The sequence below is a fragment of the Fonsecaea pedrosoi genome (genome assembly GCF_000835455.1).
Source record: "Fonsecaea pedrosoi CBS 271.37 unplaced genomic scaffold supercont1.3, whole genome shotgun sequence".
Classification (NCBI taxonomy): Eukaryota; Fungi; Ascomycota; class Eurotiomycetes; order Chaetothyriales; family Herpotrichiellaceae; genus Fonsecaea; species Fonsecaea pedrosoi.
In genome coordinates this window covers 1,266,744-1,284,402 of record NW_013550613.1, presented here as the reverse complement: position 1 = coordinate 1,284,402, position 17,659 = coordinate 1,266,744, and the positions used below count along the sequence as shown (strand labels likewise).

The 17,659-nt window shown below is 51.5% G+C and overlaps 7 protein-coding genes across 7 annotated transcripts; 2 read left to right on the top strand and 5 right to left on the bottom strand.

Moving 5' to 3' along the window:
• Window positions 1–939: 939 nt before the first annotated feature.
• Z517_04354 (uncharacterized protein) lies at window positions 940–2,121 on the bottom strand (the record flags this gene model as incomplete). Its single annotated transcript, XM_013429683.1, has 4 exons — window positions 940–967; window positions 1,029–1,111; window positions 1,170–1,506; window positions 1,589–2,121. The coding sequence occupies 4 exons, from the start codon at window positions 2,119–2,121 to the stop codon at window positions 940–942; spliced, it is 981 nt and encodes a 326-aa protein (XP_013285137.1).
• A 3,180-nt stretch (window positions 2,122–5,301) lies between these two features.
• Z517_04353 (uncharacterized protein) lies at window positions 5,302–5,990 on the bottom strand (the record flags this gene model as incomplete). The annotated part of the gene is made up of 3 exons (XM_013429682.1): window positions 5,302–5,386; window positions 5,449–5,774; window positions 5,829–5,990. The coding sequence occupies 3 exons, from the start codon at window positions 5,988–5,990 to the stop codon at window positions 5,302–5,304; spliced, it is 573 nt and encodes a 190-aa protein (XP_013285136.1).
• A 1,483-nt stretch (window positions 5,991–7,473) lies between these two features.
• Z517_04352 (uncharacterized protein) lies at window positions 7,474–9,222 on the top strand (the record flags this gene model as incomplete). The annotated part of the gene is made up of 2 exons (XM_013429681.1): window positions 7,474–7,657; window positions 7,721–9,222. 2 exons carry the CDS (start codon window positions 7,474–7,476, stop codon window positions 9,220–9,222), a joined length of 1,686 nt encoding a protein of 561 aa, XP_013285135.1.
• Window positions 9,223–10,769: 1,547 nt separating this feature from the next.
• Z517_04351 (uncharacterized protein) lies at window positions 10,770–10,994 on the bottom strand (the record flags this gene model as incomplete). The annotated part of the gene is made up of 1 exon (XM_013429680.1): window positions 10,770–10,994. The coding sequence occupies one exon, from the start codon at window positions 10,992–10,994 to the stop codon at window positions 10,770–10,772; it is 225 nt and encodes a 74-aa protein (XP_013285134.1).
• Window positions 10,995–11,359: 365 nt separating this feature from the next.
• Window positions 11,360–12,889, bottom strand: Z517_04350 (uncharacterized protein; the record flags this gene model as incomplete). The annotated part of the gene is made up of 1 exon (XM_013429679.1): window positions 11,360–12,889. The coding sequence occupies one exon, from the start codon at window positions 12,887–12,889 to the stop codon at window positions 11,360–11,362; it is 1,530 nt and encodes a 509-aa protein (XP_013285133.1).
• A 478-nt stretch (window positions 12,890–13,367) lies between these two features.
• Window positions 13,368–14,947, bottom strand: Z517_04349 (uncharacterized protein; the record flags this gene model as incomplete). Its single annotated transcript, XM_013429678.1, has 2 exons — window positions 13,368–14,494; window positions 14,563–14,947. 2 exons carry the CDS (start codon window positions 14,945–14,947, stop codon window positions 13,368–13,370), a joined length of 1,512 nt encoding a protein of 503 aa, XP_013285132.1.
• Window positions 14,948–16,111: 1,164 nt separating this feature from the next.
• Window positions 16,112–17,519, top strand: Z517_04348 (uncharacterized protein; the record flags this gene model as incomplete). Its single annotated transcript, XM_013429677.1, has 4 exons — window positions 16,112–16,555; window positions 16,646–17,171; window positions 17,261–17,283; window positions 17,349–17,519. 4 exons carry the CDS (start codon window positions 16,112–16,114, stop codon window positions 17,517–17,519), a joined length of 1,164 nt encoding a protein of 387 aa, XP_013285131.1.
• Window positions 17,520–17,659: the final 140 nt, after the last annotated feature.

Below are 17,659 nucleotides of genomic sequence, written 5' to 3'. Positions count from 1 at the left end.
AACTACCGTACGAGTAAAAGTCTGGTTCTATAATGATGGGGAACTCGACATTATGACTTGTGACAATGTGACACTGCGACGACTGGCTGTTTTCCCAGCGCCACTATCCGCTGAGCGCCTCCAGAGCTGATGTAAGAATGTAAGAGTGATATTCGACGAGAGCGCAGGAGGACAAATGTAGAAAAAGGTCTTTCTGTCCAAAAAGATGTGAAAAAAAAAAATTCTTTTTTTTTGTCTCTCTCCCTCCCTCTATGTATATAAATACTTGAGATTCCAGGAATAAATTCCAATATGCATGGCACGACGAATACTACGCAGAACTGGCCTGATCTCCTTGCCACACATTCGAGATACGGCCAAATGAACCAGACAAGAAAAGTTTCAGGGTCTTGCAAACATTGAAATCGTGCATGTAGCCTTTTGGCTCTAGAGCCTATGCGTGCATTGTGCTATCTAGGTTCTCTGCCGTCTGTCACGAAAAGATCAAATCTAATTCCATCAGGCCCGGGCCATAGTCGGGAACCTTCGACCAAGGAGCCTGAACACCGTCATTTGGCGTCATCACTAGGATATCTGCCTTTGGTTTGTCGTAAACATCGTGAGCCATGATCCTCGACACTCTATTTCCATCCATCAACTGATACCCATACCCTAACCAGGAACTGCGTTCGAAGAAGAAAAAAGGTGTGAGCTATTCCAATGTGCTCATCTCTCGTCAGGTACACCCGCCTCTTTGTACCCAGGTGCTGAACGGTAGGTTCTGCTATCGACATGATGTGACTCGTCCCATTGTATTCATGCTCCATGCTCTTAGTCCTGGTCGTTTGAAAGCGAGACAGGTCCATTTGGAACGGTCATACCATCTGGTCGCGAGATTGATTTGTCGGGATCTTGTCCCGCCTTCAACCGTATCAAGAGGCGCAAAAGAGAGGTGAGGGTTCAAGGTTTTCGACCGATTACAATGATTCTAAAAACAATTGTCAGCAAACAGCCAGAGCAGTCGAGGAGGTTTGAACGGAATGACTTACAGTGTGAAATACATGTGTTGTTGGCGTGAGTTAATCTCTTGGAATGCTTTGACGCATGCGTCGTTGACCTCTTGCAGTGTCCACTGTACCCTTTTGTCAGTCGCGGATAGACACATCAGAGTTGAGCTCTCTTGTCCTTACCCCAAAGTATCTGATGCAAATTTGGAGGAGCCAACCCTGAAGACCCGTCTTGTAGAACCGCTCAAAGAACCTCCCGATGTCTTTGAATTTCGGATCAGAAGCCCAAGGACCCAAGGGAAGCTTGACCCTCTGCTCCTGGACGTCGACGAAACCAGCTTCCTCGATTGCAGTCTTCATCTTGGATGAAGCACGGAAATCTCTCCCAGAGGCAGCCGTCATTTCGTCGGCGAAACTGCATAGCTTCATGATCTGACTGTCTGGGAGTGCAGACTCGTCGTCGACATGGGCGATGATCTCCACTTCGATTTGTTCGATCCATCCACCAGAGTTCATTTTCCTAAACCATGTCAGAATAGGTTCGGTGACGGGAAGATACTTGACCAATCTGGTCTTCTGGACATATGGGGAAGTGGACTCACTCGAAACATTGAGCGTATAATGCATCCCAATCTCTTACTCCCACAAACAAGTTTCTGATATGGACCAGGTCGAACTTCATCGAGGGGTCATCTAGGATCCATTCGTCGGTGGCATCCTGAAGAATAAAGGAACAATTGGGTTGGAGCGAGCGCTCGTGCTGAATAGTGTCGATGCCCACGACCTGGACATGCGGGTACCTTTCAGCAACCCCTTCAGCCCACAGGCCCTTCCCCGTACCCACGTCCACGACACATTGTAGATTGGCTTCGTCGATAGGAGAAATAAAGTATCTGTTGTCGAAGAGAACTAGAACCATTGCGTGCAGTACCTGTTCGTTCTCTTCCGAGACTTCATCGTAGGGAAACGGGTGGCCGTCTTTGTAGTCGTGATAGCGACGACCATTTTCGACCCGGAAATTGTAGACTGATGAAGCGACTGAGTATGCGGAACTGGCCTCCTCGTCCTCCAGGTACTCGAATTCTCCATAGTCCTCGTCAACAGGGATGCTGCTCGCTATATTTAGGTCCTCCATTGTTTGTCCAAACCTAAAAGTCGCCCTTAAAACATGGTCATCCGGGCCTCGACCGATTCAAAGTCAACCGTCAGCCTCACGAAAGATAGAATTCAACAAAGAGGAAAGGGAGGAGATGTGGTTAAATGTGAGATCCTCGAGGAGAGAGTGATGGGAAAGGGTATCAGGCAAATTCCGAAAGTGTGGCGCGAAGAGATAGTTGGGCATATTCGCAAAGACAAGTTCGAAAGGCACTACTAGGTTAGCCCAACAGAACTCTCGTAAAAGGAATCCCAAAGGGAAAGATTTCGGTTGCACGGGGTGGAGACCGAATGGATCACTAAGTGAGGCAGAAGACATTGCACATGGATTAGGGTCATAACTTTCGAGTAAGTCGAGCATTTAGCGGTTGGGTTTATCATATGAGAGGGAGAGGCAGAGGGTGAATGGATCTGTTTAAATTTCAAACTGTCCACTTGGCTGTTGCCGGAAATGGGGAACCGCGAACCGAGAATAAAATCTGGATGACGACCGGTTGATGTGGAGACTGGGATGAGAGCGGAAAAAGTGTGCATGCGAATAGTGTGTCGTCCCAAGAAAGGGAAGAAGGGGAACCAGCCGGGCGGTATTTTGACCCAAGGCTTGGGGGGTTTTAGAGGAGTGGGTAGGAGACCATAGGGAGGATTTGAGGGAGTGAGGGGAGGTGGGTAGGGCAATGGGGACAAGAAGAAGCTGAATGGATGGAATCCGAAAGGCAACAAGAGTCAGATAGTGCATATAAGCGAAGAGATTGAATGGATGATTCGATAGCGGGTCGTCGTACAGTAGCTGGTGGTAGGTGAAGGGTTGCGTTTGAGTTACAACGAGAATGAGAATGGAGAACTAACTAGGCATGGTGGGGACTCCAGCTGAGACGAACGAGGAGATCGGGACGAAGAAGTCAAAGTTGAAAGTTGAAAGTGAAAATTGAAAAGTGAAAAGTGAAAAAGAGAAAAGTGAAAGATGTGAGATGAATGTGAATGATGCACCATGACTCGATATTGTGAAACTATCAACAACGCATGCAGTACCTCGTAAGTGAGGAAAGAACGACCCAAGAAAAATCCTGCACCACGTCATCTGTCGAATCAGAAACCCGAGCCGCACTGCCGGTGCTGGGCGTGGAGTCCCAAGGCAGCCACCTGACTGGCTGTGGAAGGTGCAGGCGGTGGGCAATCACTACTGCCAACTCGTTCTTGGTAGGGCAAGTGGGATAGAATATCCAAAGGAAGGCACAGTGGGTTAGAAAATGTTTCCATCGGCCACGGGGCTTTCACTAGCCCTTGTCATGCTGTGTCACTGGGTTCCCAGCAGCTTGGATCCAGCCCCCTACGAGTAAGACGACCTGACCTAATAGAGGCTAATGACCTAACAACCACACCTACTGATGCTAACTGATGCTACCGGCGATCGGCCATCCCCGGGAAGGACCTAGGCCCGAGTTATTGGGTGCTCCCGTTGCCCGTCGTGTTGCTCGTGAACTGTGCCCTGTCAATGCTCGAACAAGGACTCGTACGGTGTCGCTACCGACCTCCCTCTGTGCCTCTCCTGCAGCTTGATTCCTAGCAGCCTCCATTGATTGACTGTGCATATCTAGTTACAGACAATCCCCAATTTCAAGGGACCTGTGGTGCTCTTGGTGCTTTTACCTTTCCAAGCTCTGTCACTGACCGAGATGTGCACATGATTTCTACTCGCTAATGAGACTCATCCTGTACACGCACCCCGAACACACATCGCCGGATCCCTCTGTACCACCCAACCTCCCGTACCGAGAATTGTCGCACCCCTGTGATTCGCCTTGCCAGACAGCCACAAATCGACCCAACAGTCTGGTCGCAGCCTAACGGGTTGACGGACGGCCCATAGACCCGGCCACCCGACACAACTGTCTTCTCACTTCGCTTCTTACACTACTCGCACTACTCCCTTGCTCTTACAGCCGCCGTCGTCACCATCCATTCTTAGTCTGTACTCCATACTCGTACAGCTATGCACCTTCATGCTTTGAGATCAACGCCTTGCTTCCTCTTCGAAACTCGATGGATCGGTCTTCGGTTCGACAAAAGGAAATCACCTCTCATCTCACCCCTGGATCCTTGTAACCCTACACCATCCTCGCCCGTCAAGATTACAATAACAAGCGAGAGCTGAGTGACAGTCGAGAACAAAGAGAAAGAGGCCAATGAATCGTCCAAGTGACACGTTTTCTAGTCGGAATTCTGCCGTACGGCGACCCCTGCACGGCGTCCTTTACACCTCGCCAGGCGAACCAAGGTGCGGATCATCATACTCGCAGCACCCGAACCTGCAACAAAAGACAACGCATTCTCACACGAACCACGTATCTTTTCGAGAAACTTTTCAGAAACGAGCGGCGTGCAGAAAGAGTTGGACATGGAACCATGTCTCTGCACATCAATCCGAAATGAAGGATCACCAGGTCAATCTACAAACCGACCAAAGTGAAACCAATTTTCCCAATCGTACTTACACACCACGGTATACATGACCTGAACGGGACCGAGAACCAGCAAGTCAAGGTGATTTACGTGCAGCTCCCGAAGCTACCATCATGTCCGAACTCTGTTGTATGCCTTCTACCCATCCGTGAAAGCTCCAAAGTATTGCCTAGGATTTCAATTGCGACTGTCCCAGCCTCCTGTCTGGGACCCCTTGTCTCCAGCTGTCCCCGTTGTTTAGCCCACACCAGGTGCATTGCCTCTGCAGATTCCGCCATAAAACCGACCCTCTGATCCTTTGGCACTCTGCAAACAGAAACCTTAGCACTAGCTTCTGGGTCGGTGACCTATCACTATGTGACACATATTAGCTTACTGGAAATCACAGGTATCCACCAGCTCTGAGATGTCAATCATCATCTATCCGCTCAGCGGGACGAGTCGTGCTCGTGACGAGATGACCAAGAGTTCTAATCCGAATTTTGTGAGCCCCTTTGTGCAAGCCCCGAGCTGGGGTGGTATTGCATCAAACACGATTCCGAGCCAACCCGGGAGAAGCTCTCACAGAGAGCCAATTCACCCGCCAGGCCCTCTATTTTCGTTTTTCCCCCTGTAGGAGAAATGCCATGCACCTCGATTCCACTCCAAGCACGAGACTTGGTTTCCAAATCGGACAGTTTGAGACTTGCATGCCCCGATCTCAAGCCTCGTTCTTGTCGGCACTCGACTTCTTTGTTCTTTTCCAAAGGCAGACAGTGCTCACCGCAGAAAAGGTGAATAGGATGCTGGAATACCAAAAAAGGTCAGGTGCGGAGAAATTTTAGGGGGAACAATAGGGGAAACTCACCAGAGTGCAATGCTCAAGCCCCAAATGGACTTCATTTCCAAACATGTGGCCTTGGAAGTGCCAATCCACTGGGAATAATTGACTTTACCACCCTTGTTGAGACTATTACCAAGTGCCGAAGTAAAGTCGTATGCGCTCGACGTGGCATTGGATATCTCGTCCAGAATCACACAGTTGAGGTATGAAAGTGGCTTGCCAACAACAACAGAAACAACAATCAAGGCAATGAGAAAAAGAGCGTCGATGCCAGTGCTGATCAGGAAAGGAAGGATGTTGTCGAAGTAGAGAATGACGGTGATGGCACAATACAACACAGCGATACACACCTAAAGCGCCTGGTTAGGACAATACTGCTGACTGTGGACAGACCTGACACCTACAATGCTCAGGATAGCGACGAGGACCGAGGGCGGTGTTGCTCCAGCGTTGACCATCTCCGAAATGAAATTGGCTGTGATTCCAATGACGGCGATCATGGACGCCATTTGAAGAGCCCGAGTGACTTTGAATGTCGCACCGAGGACGCCGTGGTCAGGACCCATGTTGAGATATAACGATAGAAAAGATGGTATATGATTCAAGGAAGGGAATGTGACCGTGAAACGACGCAGCTAGAGAACGTGGTGGATAGCGTCGAGCCAATAGGTGTACAAACAAAGAAGGAGAGTATATTGCGTCTGCGTCTGAAGACTGAAAGATAATCTAAGGAATGCTTCTTGGATCGGAAACAGATGCGTTGGTTCAGAGGAAGTGTGTTGCAGCTGGTTCAGAGAATGAAGAACTGGACCAGCGAAATGGAGGGCGACCATGGCTTCTTAAGTATTTGAGATGGTGATCAATATCGATGGATGAATACCGAAACATTGTGGACGTGTTGCATGCTGAGAGATGAAGCCAGCTGATGTCTCTGATGTCTCTGGCCAGTCTCAAACCAAGGGAATGGATCCCATAACGGATGGTGGTTGTCTGCTCTGGACCACGACGAGGCTGTTTCGGCCAGGGCGCCAAGAGTCTATTTCGGGCCATTGTGCCTGCCATACGCCATCTACGCACTTGCTCTTGGGCGGCTATTTTCCTTCTCTTCTACACCAAGCTGCGTTGCCGCCAACCTCATGGCCATTCAGTCTCAGCGCTGCGATTTGTTGAGGGCGCGTCTGGTCAGACTAGGACTTGCCTTGGACATTGGTTGGCGTTTCAACAGCAGAAGAGATTTTCGACGTCGGTAAATGGTGTACCTGGTACCGAGTACCCAATAGCAAGTCACCCGGTGTCTCGTCAAGATCTTGACAAGCTTGACAAGGTCCTCGGTACGTGGCACTGAGCTGATTCCAACCTCGAAAGGCAGCGAAGGCAATCGGAGGCTGCCACTCGCCTGGCCTGCCGTGCCTGTGCAGGACACTGATCATCGGCGGCTTCCAGGCTCGCAAGCTCCAGCCCCCGGACACCTAAAGCCGCCAATTGGTGGCTCTCGCCTGGATGGCCAATTGATGAGCTGCCCGCCAACTGGTTCCCGGTTAGTGCTTGATTGGTGCTTAGAGCTTCGACGTTTCCCGTCCATTGGCTCCACCAAATGGTCCGTCCATCCAATACATCGACAGCTACTCGGTACCTATGACTGCAAAAATTTCCTTATCGTTATCAGGATCTGTCTGGGAAACTGTCAAGCTGGGGCACAGTGTCTTTGATGCGTGGCTTGAGGAGCGCATAATTTTCTATCTTATCACAGCTGCAAAAAGCTCTTCAAGTGTCAATCAAAGTACTAATAAAGCTCTTTCAATCCGCCTGTTCCACACCGCTTGTCAGTTCTTATATTACCCATGATACCATCGTCAACACCTCGATCTCATCTTAACTTTTTGTGAGACTTCGCTCCGCACGTCACCTCGTCATCGGATCTCGTCCTCTCACAGCAGCACCCTTCGTCACTGGCCACTCCGCATTTTTTTTGGCTGCACGACATTTCCCCATCCCCACTCCCAAGCCGGCCACAATTCATTCTGCTCGGCTGCGGCCAGTGACTCCGCCATGTCGCTCACGCGAGTTGCGTCGGTCGATGGCTTCGAGCGTGAGAGAAGAGGCTCTCACGTCTCTTCGCATCGCAGAATGAGTTTCAATCCTGTCAGCGAATGGATCCCGCCCACGGACCGGAAACCCAGTCTGGTCTCGGTTGCTCTGCAGTTTGAAGAAGTTTCGAAGCGAAAGCGCATAGGTATGTGAATGACCCATGTAAGGGACGCACAAGATCCCCGCTGACAGGCCTGTGCTGCCACAGTCCAGGTTGTTGTTGCCATAATATATTGCCTGTTCGCGGCCGGAATAGTTTTCGGCTACGCGGCCATCAAACCTGTCTTGATCGATGAAGGCGTCTTCAAAGACCTGTGTACGCCAGAAGAGGTGGACCAACACGTTTCGCCATGTTACAAGCAGGAGATTCGGTTGAACTTGATGTTCACTGTGGCAGCTGTCTCGACCAATGTCGCAGCCCTCCCTATCGGAACCATCCTCGACAAGTACGGACCCAAGGCCTGTGGAATCATAGGCAGCATCTTTCTGACCACCGGTGCCTTGCTCTTTTCCTTCGCCTCCCAGGTTGACGGTGACCTCTTTACTCCAGGATACTTCTTCCTGGCCCTTGGCGGTCCTTTCGTCTTTATCTCTTCCTTTCAACTCTCAAACACCTTTCCACAAAACTCAGGGCTTATACTGGCGCTCCTGACGGGTGCCTTCGACTCCTCATCAGCGCTCTTCCTCATCTTCCGCCTCATTTACGAAGCCACCGGCGGCAAACTGAACACCCACCGCCTCTTCCTCCTCTATCTCATCGTGCCTATCTTCATCTTCATCGTCCAGGTCTTTATAATGCCAAAGGACTCGTACAAAACTGTAAGTGAAGTGGTCAAGGACGCTGAAGAGCAAGTCAACGCTCCCACCCCACCCGAAGCATCCGAAGATGAACGTCGCTCTCTGCAAGAACGAAGAGAAAGTACTATCCAGGAGATATCCTTACTCCTGGACAAGTCGACCAACACAAAACGCCAGAAGAGAGAAGAGCACAAGAACGCGAGATCCGGGGTGTGGGGAGCTATGCATGGCTATTCCGCCCTTCAACAGATCAAATCGCCATGGTTCTGGCTCATCACGTGCTTTACTGTCGTGCAGATGACGCGGATCAATTACTTTGTGGCCACGATTCGGCCGCAAGAACGTTACCTTCTAGGTTCTCCCGAGAGAGCGAAATTGGTGAATGACTTTTTCGACGTGGCACTTCCTCTGGGAGGTGTTTTGAGCATCCCGTTTATTGGCCTGTTGTTGGACAACACATCCACACCTTTCGCCTTGGGATTTCTGGTGGTCGTAGCCACCATTATTGGTGTACTGGGCTGCCTCCCTTATATGTGGGCGGCCATCGCCAACGTCTGCCTTTTCGTCGTGTACCGGCCCTTTTATTATACCACTGTCTCGGACTACTCCGCAAAAGTATTCGGGTTTCAGACCTTTGGCAAAGTTTACGGTCTCATAATCTGCCTCGCAGGGCTCTTCAACTTCTTGCAGAGCCCTTTGGATGCAGTCACGCATATGGTGTTCAACAATAACCCGATCCCTGTCAACGTGATCCTTATGAGCATCGCGGTGATTGTGGGCTCCGCGCTGGTGACGTTCACATCGATCAAGGCGAGGACGATGAAGAGAGACTTCTTGGAGGATGAGGCTGAAGGGGCCACAGAGTCCCTGATGCCCAGTGCCATGACGAATGGGAGCGGCTATGGGACATGAGAGAAAAGTTAGATTGATGGGTGGAGTTGTCAGCACCGGCAATACCGAAGAGCATTGTCACTCTCAAGACTGGAGATATCCCAGCTTCTTGCGGCGGATTGCTCCCTCGAGCTGCGTATGTTGTTTTGTTTTCTATTTCCTCTTTTTTTTGACACCAGTGCAACACAAAAAGCAGCCCATCCGGCCGGATCCAGTGTGGGAGGGAAATTGTCGAGTTTTGCTTTTGCAACGGCGACAAAATATGTCCTGGTGTACAAGCAGGCACTCTTGAGTTCAAGAGAAGAAGGGAGAAAAGTTCTCGCTCGCCTGTTGGACGATGATGCATTAACTGATCCCGGAAGTGACCAGGGGCAAAATGGGAATGGGCTTCGTCGCTTTTATGACCAGGTCAGGCCAGATGATCTCAGATCGATTGACATTTACGGGGTTCGTGGAGCGGACCAGTACTTGCTGTCCATTACTGACCCAATGTCTATAAGAGAGAGGGAATTTTTGACGCGAGTTACGGAGTGAGGATATCCGGGTATTAGTACGTATATATGAACCGGGATACATATATGTAATACTACGACCGTCCGAGATACTCGCGTACGTCCACGAGTTAGGTACCAATCAAATATTCACTTCATACCCGCCGTCTGTACCAGCGAATGCGCTTGTAACAGATTGAACGATGCACTTTGCGAGCTCTCGGTCCGTCACGTAGTTGGTACATGTAGTCGGTAAATATAGTATACATGCACCTTGTACTCGATACGAGTCGAAACATTTCGAACCAATTTATTGGGAGGAGGACTGACGAAAGTATATCTACGAGATTCGGCGAAGCGAGTTGTAACGGCGAGATTGTAGATACATGGGACGAGATGAGACTGGCTTGTACATGTGATTGAGTGTATGGCGGATCTGGCATCTGTATATCATATCATTCACGAACTTCACTAAAGAATGCATGGCTGCTCGTTTGTCTCTCTTGGAAGCTGTAAATAAGGACTGTAGTTTTCTTTCCGACGGAAGGGATGGAACGTTCGGATGGATTTGTTTCCCAAGTGCGGCGCATGTAAGTTTCGCCTCTGAGTATCTTTTTTTTTTGAAGCGGAGTATAATTGACGGAATGGCTACCGGTGTAGTCCTCTGCGCGACCACGCGACTGTGTAGATGGATCCTCCAACCTTGGTCGCGGATCAACTAGCCACCATGAGAAAGTGCGATATTAATCGTCCTTGTCCCGACACTCAAGTCACATCAATCCGAATCCGCCTCATCGCGAATCCCTCCTGCGCGGCCGCTCAATCCACTGGCCATTCTCCCTCCTGATTTTGTACATTCGTTCCTTATAATACATGCGATGTCGTCAGCGGCCGGGGCCGGTGCGGCACCAAATAACGCCTGAGTGGTGCCGTTCTCTGCAGAACTGGCGGTTGGAGTCGGAGTAGCGAGATGATTCGTTGTGAACATGGTGCAAAAAGGTGGCTTAGAATCCCGGGAGAAGCATCTCACTCCATTCCGAGTTGAAGAATGCGACAGCAGCCTAAACAAAGAAAAGGTCAGTCAATGATCGTCAAGAGTGGAGGACCGCTTGAATTGGAAAAGGAAAAGGGAGTGTCCGCGCGAGGCGATTCTAGCAGGAGAAAACTCACTCCAAACATGGCCACACTGATGACAACACTCGAGTTCTCCTCGGAGGTCAACGTATGATATACCTGGCCGAACCAGCCTTTGGGTTGGGACCGACGGGTCGCGGGCTGTACTGTGATGCGCTTGGGAGGCATTGTGGAAAGAAGTGTTGGAGAGTCGACTGCTGGGGGTGTCTTGGGCTATTCAACTTTGCGGAGTGAAAATTCCCTTAAGTTTGGAGAATGTGCAACGAGGACAAAGGGCGATGGATGATGGTGTAGATCTGAAAAGTAGTTGGAACTGCTCTCTAGCTAAATGAATGACCTGCGCAATAAATCGCAGCTTGGAAATTTTGGAGAATCTAGGTACGGTGGCGCGCAGGTCTTGTCTAGTGAATTATCTAGTGCGGATCATTAAGCCAAGGTCTACCTCAAAGTGCTGCACGTGCTCCACGTGCTCCATCCACCGAGCTCCGCGCATCTCGTCTCCCCCTTAGTCTCCCTCATCTCTCCCTCTCTACCTAGACAGTTATGGGCAGCTTTCTAACTCCAATCCTGGTCTCCTTCTCTTGTTGATCTTGTTCTTTTGCATCCAGCCACATTTTCCACTTTGCATTTCGGTCGACCCTAGCAAGAAGCCACTCCGGAGTATGACCCTGCATTTTGTCGTCGATTCCAAGCCGAGCAGCATCCTCATTGACCCATCGGACAAGATCTTCCACATATGCTTCTTCAGCCCCAAGCTCTGCTAGGCTGTGAAAGTCTCTCCCCAAGCCTTTGGTCCGTACCCGCTCATTATACTCTTCGCGCATTCGTTGCTTGGGTGGCAGCTCGGCTTTACCACTCAATACCCTCGCGACCGCCTGGGCTTGGAACTCGAAAAACGAGAATGTGGCAATGTGGTATGGAGCCCCGACAAACGCAAGCGTGGGATCCTCAATGTAAAATATGTCCTTGTGCAGGTTGTGCACCATTTCACCTTCGGCGGTGACGAGCACAAATTCGTCTGCTTCACCGGCCGGAATGTCGTCCCGGTGCAGATGTGGGAGGAACGGATAGGAGGTTATGTATCCTGTACAAAGGATGACTGAATGGATATCCGTCAACGCCTCGCCATTCTCGAGAATTACCTTTCCGGGAATTGGTCCTGAAGCTGGAGCATTGACATCGCGGTCCTCATTCAGTTGGAAGGATTTAACGGGCCCGATTCGCGTGGCGCCTGATGGTAAGAAGCTACTAGGAACGTCGAAAGCTCCGTTTCGAGAACTCTGATAAATCTGCTTGGCGTAGGCAGCTGATTCTTTGGCGATGTCGCTCGACGATACGCCAGCACCAACGAGAAGGATGTTCTGGTCTTTGAATATTCGGGGATTGCGGTATCTTTTCGAATGCCAGACTCGATCGGGCCACCCTTGCTTCCACTCTTGGAGCCCCGGGAAGTTGGGTATACGTGGCATATGGTAATGTCCTGATGCCACGACCACGGCATCAAATGTCCAGCGTCGTTCTACCAATCGCGACCCCAGAGGCTCTTTCTGCAGCGTTGTCGTCCGCACGACCCACTCACCAAGATCCTTCCGCACCTCCTCAACGCGAGTATGGTACTGTGTGACTGCGGAGACGCCATGCTTGAGTGCAATGTTCTGGATGTATTCCTCCAATACGTTTTGGTTGACAATATCCTCAGTGCCTTCAGGCCACGCGAGCAAACTTGTTCTCATCTCCCTGGTTGAGACGTTGTTCTTCAGGCCAGCATAACATGGCCCTGGTGGTGCATGAGCAATCTCCAGCTTGTCGTTGTCCTCGTTCTCCGGTGGAGGAGTGCTGAATGCGAGCTCAGGCCTTGTCTCATAGTCGCCTTTCGATGGGAGCTCATTCGGGTAGGAGGGATCGACTGATGAACGCTCGTCAAAGTGCCATACTCCGCCGGCGATTCCTGATCTCTCGAATAGAACCACCTCGAGGCCGTGTTTCAACAGGTGTGCAGCTGTACAGACGCCGCTGATACCGGCACCTATCACGGCGACTCGGTTACTCCTATTTTGGACCATGGTTTGCGGAAGGTTATCAAAGATGTTTCTCCGATAATATCACCCTCGAGAAAGATCCTTGCAAGTGGCTCGTCCCGCCTTAAGAACTATAAGAAGCCGCGGGTGTGTGGTGTCTCATTACAGGGCCTACCAATCAAAGGTGGTCTGACGAGTTCCCTTCACGAGAGGGTACATATCAGCAAATACCCTCTTCCAAGCACGCCATAGGTGTTGTGCTTTTGGCCAAACTATAATTTGACCGACCCCCTCGGCGTTATGACACCTTATGCTCGATAACTTCATCGAGGGATGACAAATGTACACAATCCAGCCAACACTGTCGGTAATGATTTCGGTTCATCAAGACCTCATTGACGGCGTTGACACATCTGAATACTATCCACCTCGGGCCCTTGTTCAGCTACACACCTGTCTACGGACCTCTCCAGACTTCTAGTCTTCCAGACACCTAGGTTGGCCCTCGAATATCCCGAATTCATCACACGACTGCGCCGAGTTTTCTCTTTCTTGCCAGCTCCCACTTCCACAAGACCCTAATTACCAACGCGCACACAATCATACCGGCGCTCAAACATGCAGAAGTGATAAACCCTCTGTGGTACCTCGGGGCGTCAATCTGCTGCCACACTACTAGCGGCAACCAAGCTTGAAACACGTAGGCCAACTCGTTCATGGTCCCCACCACAATTGCCCTTTCTTCATTGTCATCTGTGCAAATTTCGTGCGCCCAAGCCATGCACAAGCCACTCAGGCCGCCACCACATCCGGCCAGAATGTAGCACGCCCAGTGCCACCCAACTGGTATGTCCCAGGCTGCAAGACTCGCGTAGGAAACTATCGATATTAGACCTCCGAAGACGATCGGGGGCCATCGGGCGCCGCGGAAGATGGTGTCCGAGGTCCAAGCATAGATGAGAGTACTGACCACCTGCACGGCATATGTGGTGGTCGGATATGTATTGATCTGCGAGATGGTGTACTTGGGATGTGTCGAGTCCTTGAGATACTGTGCAAAGGTAGGCTGGCTGACTCCTGCTCCGGCATTGTTGAAGGTCATGTACAAGGCCGCCAACATGTAAATCTTCCAAGATGTGAAGATTTTCTTGAACTTGGCTTTGGTGTACGGGGCTCTCTGGGCGCGGCCTTCCAGCTCCATCCGCTTGCGCGCATACTCGCGCTCCGCCGGGGTGAAATACCATGCCGTGGTGATTTCGGGAACGTCAGGAAGCAGGAAAAACCCGGAGAGAGCAATTGGGAGAGAGATTATTCCGTCCACCACGAAGAGCCATTGCCAGCCCTTCAAGCCTCCTTTGCCCCCGAGGTGGTAGACGGCGGCCATGAGGTATCCGGAAAACATGCTCCCAATGGCGGACGAGGTGTGGAAAATGCAGGACCGTTTGGCCAATTCATCTCTCCGGTACCACGATCCGATTACGTATTGCATGCCTGGGTAGAATGTCGCTTCGGCAAGACCGATGAGGAACCGGAGGGCATAGATCGAGCCGGCGGAGTTGCACTTTGCGAGGCAGAAGGTCAACACTGCCCACACAACCTCCATGAGCGGGATCCAGATTCGCGGACGGACGCGGGTGAGGATCATGTTTGCTGTTACAGGTCCGTCAGTCACATTCACTGGGAGCCCGTCTGGCTGGCCCAAGGGGATCACTGCTTACACGGCACTTCGCCAATGACATATCCCACGGTCCAACATGTCTGCATATAGTTCAACTGGTTCTTGTAAAGGCCCAGGTCTTCCTTCATGCCTGACACGAACGCATTGTTGATGTTGATCTGGTCGAGATACTTGATGAAGTACCCCAGGGTGGCGAACGTGAGCACCGCGGCGTCGAGCTTGAACAGGAACCGTCGTTCCTCGGGCGACTTGTCCAGCGTGTCCCAGACATACGACTGCCATTTGCGCTTTGGCTTGGCCTGGATCGTGTTGTCTGAGATCTTGCTGTTGGAGCTAAACGTCTCGTCCACCGCCACCGGCGTCGTCGACAGATCGGTCTCGACCCCCTTGACGGTGATCTCTTTGCTCTGTTCGTAGAAGGACATCTTGGTATTTCTTGGTGCCCAGCCCAGTGGCTTTCCCACTTTTGCTCCTCTCCGTGGGCAATTCGTTTTCCGCTGGAGAGATATGCCAATGACCTCCTTCGAAGATCCCTTTTTAAACTTTCTCTGGGCTTTTTCTTCTTTGTTTCTGAAAGCTTCTTTACGGAGGCACCTCCCAGCACATAAACGGGCCATAGAGTCTCCCCCCCTCTAGGCCATCGCACCTTTTAACGAGATATTGCGTGCTCCTCATTGCCGACGCTCTCGAACCCTGGTCGACGCACATTGCTCGGCCGCGATGTGCGCAAACGGCGTACTCGGTGTAGCGAGTCATTCTAGTGTTCCTTATAGCCGGGGGGGAAGGGGGCGATCTGCGTTGGTTGTCCAATGCAAGGATGATGGCGACGAACCCTTTGAGAGCGTCTGCATAAGGCCCCCTCCCCACCGGCCAGATGATACCACGTCGTGCACGTCGCACGCATTGCATTATTGTTGATTGCCAGAAAGCAAGGATCTCTGTCGATGGACGAGCAGCAAATAGGGGGGTTAAAGCACGCCATTTGCCCCCACGTGACTGCGGCTGCGGACCGGTCCATGTACCTCCCCTGATCGCTCTGTAGAGATCAGCTGAGTATCGAGACACCCACACGTTGACATGGTATTGATTGGAACGATAAGGAACCTCTCTGGAAAAGCGGGGGTTTGGGATGGTTCTGTATAGCCACAGAAAGGGCGTGAGCGTGTCTCTCTCCTGGGGAGGGGGTGTGGGTGGATGGGTAGCTTTTGCCCCCTTGGGAGAGGTGGTTGCAAATCGGTAGAGTAGCTTTCGTCCGTCTTTATGCAGCTAATCGATCTTCTCCTCCGTAAGTGGACGGAACGTTCGATAACCGGCGGCGGGCACGCAATGAGGGATTCTGATATCGCAATCTTGTTGTCTCTGAGCAAATGTACTGAGGTCGTAGCCTGGCAATCTGGCAATCTGGCTCTGTAAGCAAGTCGGGATTTGTGGAGTAATCTTTGAAACTCTTTTGTTCCAGTGCTGCTGCTTGAAAAAGAGATGCTCGGTAATTGATCGTTAGAACGAAGCCTTCCTTACCCCGTTTGTCTCTCTCAAGAGGAATCATTGTCCTGTGAAAAAGGGCAGAAGAGTTCAATCCATCTCTCATAATGGCACCAGCACCCATTGATCCCACCATCACGGACTTTGTCGTCCAGAAAAAAGACACCTTGGGACTGCCCGAGCCGGCGTACCAGAGACTCGTGAAGGCGGGCATCGATCTTTCAAACGGATACCCGTACCGCCCGAATCGGCCGTTGTATCTCCAAGACGTGTACAACATCCGGAACAGCGAGCGCAAGCACGTCGACGCCGGTGCTCGCGCCGACAAGTCAAAGAGCGCTCTGTTCTCCGCCGCGACCAAGGTCACCGACCTGACGGCCTACATTGGCACCGAGATAGAGGGGCTCCAGCTCAAGGACCTCACCGACCAGCAAAAGGATGAGTTGGCGCTGCTGATCGCCGAACGCAGCGTGGTTTTCTTCCGAGATCAAGACATCTCGCCGCAGCAGCAGAAGGCGCTGGGAGAATACTATGGCGAGGTTGAGATCCATGTAAATCAGACCCTTCTTGACATAGTTGAAAGTGGTTCCCTGTGCTAAGATTTGAATCCTGTTTGTTTCTCCTTTGTCGGAAACTTATAGCCTCAAGTCCCTCAAGTCCCAGGTGTTCCTGGCGTCACGGTAATTTGGCCAGCCCTGCAAGCGCAAGAGTTCCCGGCCAGCTTCCGCAAGCCCGGAGGCGCTTCGCGGTGGCACACGGATTTGGTCCACGAACGACAGCCCGCGGGCATCACTCACCTCCACAACGACACCGTCCCACCCATCGGGGGAGACACGCTCTGGGCCAGCGGCTATGCAGCCTACGAGAAGCTGTCGCCAGACTTTCGAAAATTGATCGACGGTAAGTACGCCGTGTACCGGTCAGCTCATCCGTACCTCGACCGTGAGAACCCAACCGGCGGGCCGAAATACATCGAACGAACTCACCCGTTAGTCCGCGTGCACCCGGCGACCGGCTGGAAGGCGTTGTGGGTTAACAGAGCCATGACTGATCGAATCGTCGGGCTTGACAAGCCCGAGAGTGATCTCATCCTGGGGTACCTGTACGACGTGTACGAGAGGAATGTCGATATCCAGGTTCGGTTCAAATGGACGCCGGGCACGAGTGGTATGTCTTCCCCCCTTCCATCAACAGCAGTTGTCTCATCATGTTCATTTTGTTGGCCGCTAACGGAGCCAATCTTGATTCGAAACCAGCTCTTTGGGATAACAGAATCACGGTGAGTTTTGTCGCTTTCCATGGCTGAACCCGTTCTCAACTGCTGACTTGCTAACTCTCTCCAAGATCCATAATGCTTCTTGGGATTATGCTGGCAACTACCCGCGACATGGTACACGGGTCACTTCTCTGGCGGAGAAGCCCTTCTTTGACCCTAGTGCGCCGACGAGACGAGAGGCTTTGGGACTATTAGGGCCGGACGAGAAGCAGGTCGATGGTGTCTTGGTAGAGGGTTAGGCAAGTAGGTGCTATCTTGGATTGGGGGGTTCATGTCGAAGGGGGTGGATGAGGAGAGTAGGAAGTAGACGGGTGGCTATATAACTCAATGCATCAGCCTGGTCTGACTTTTCCTTGAGACTCTGCTTGGTATGGTCTCT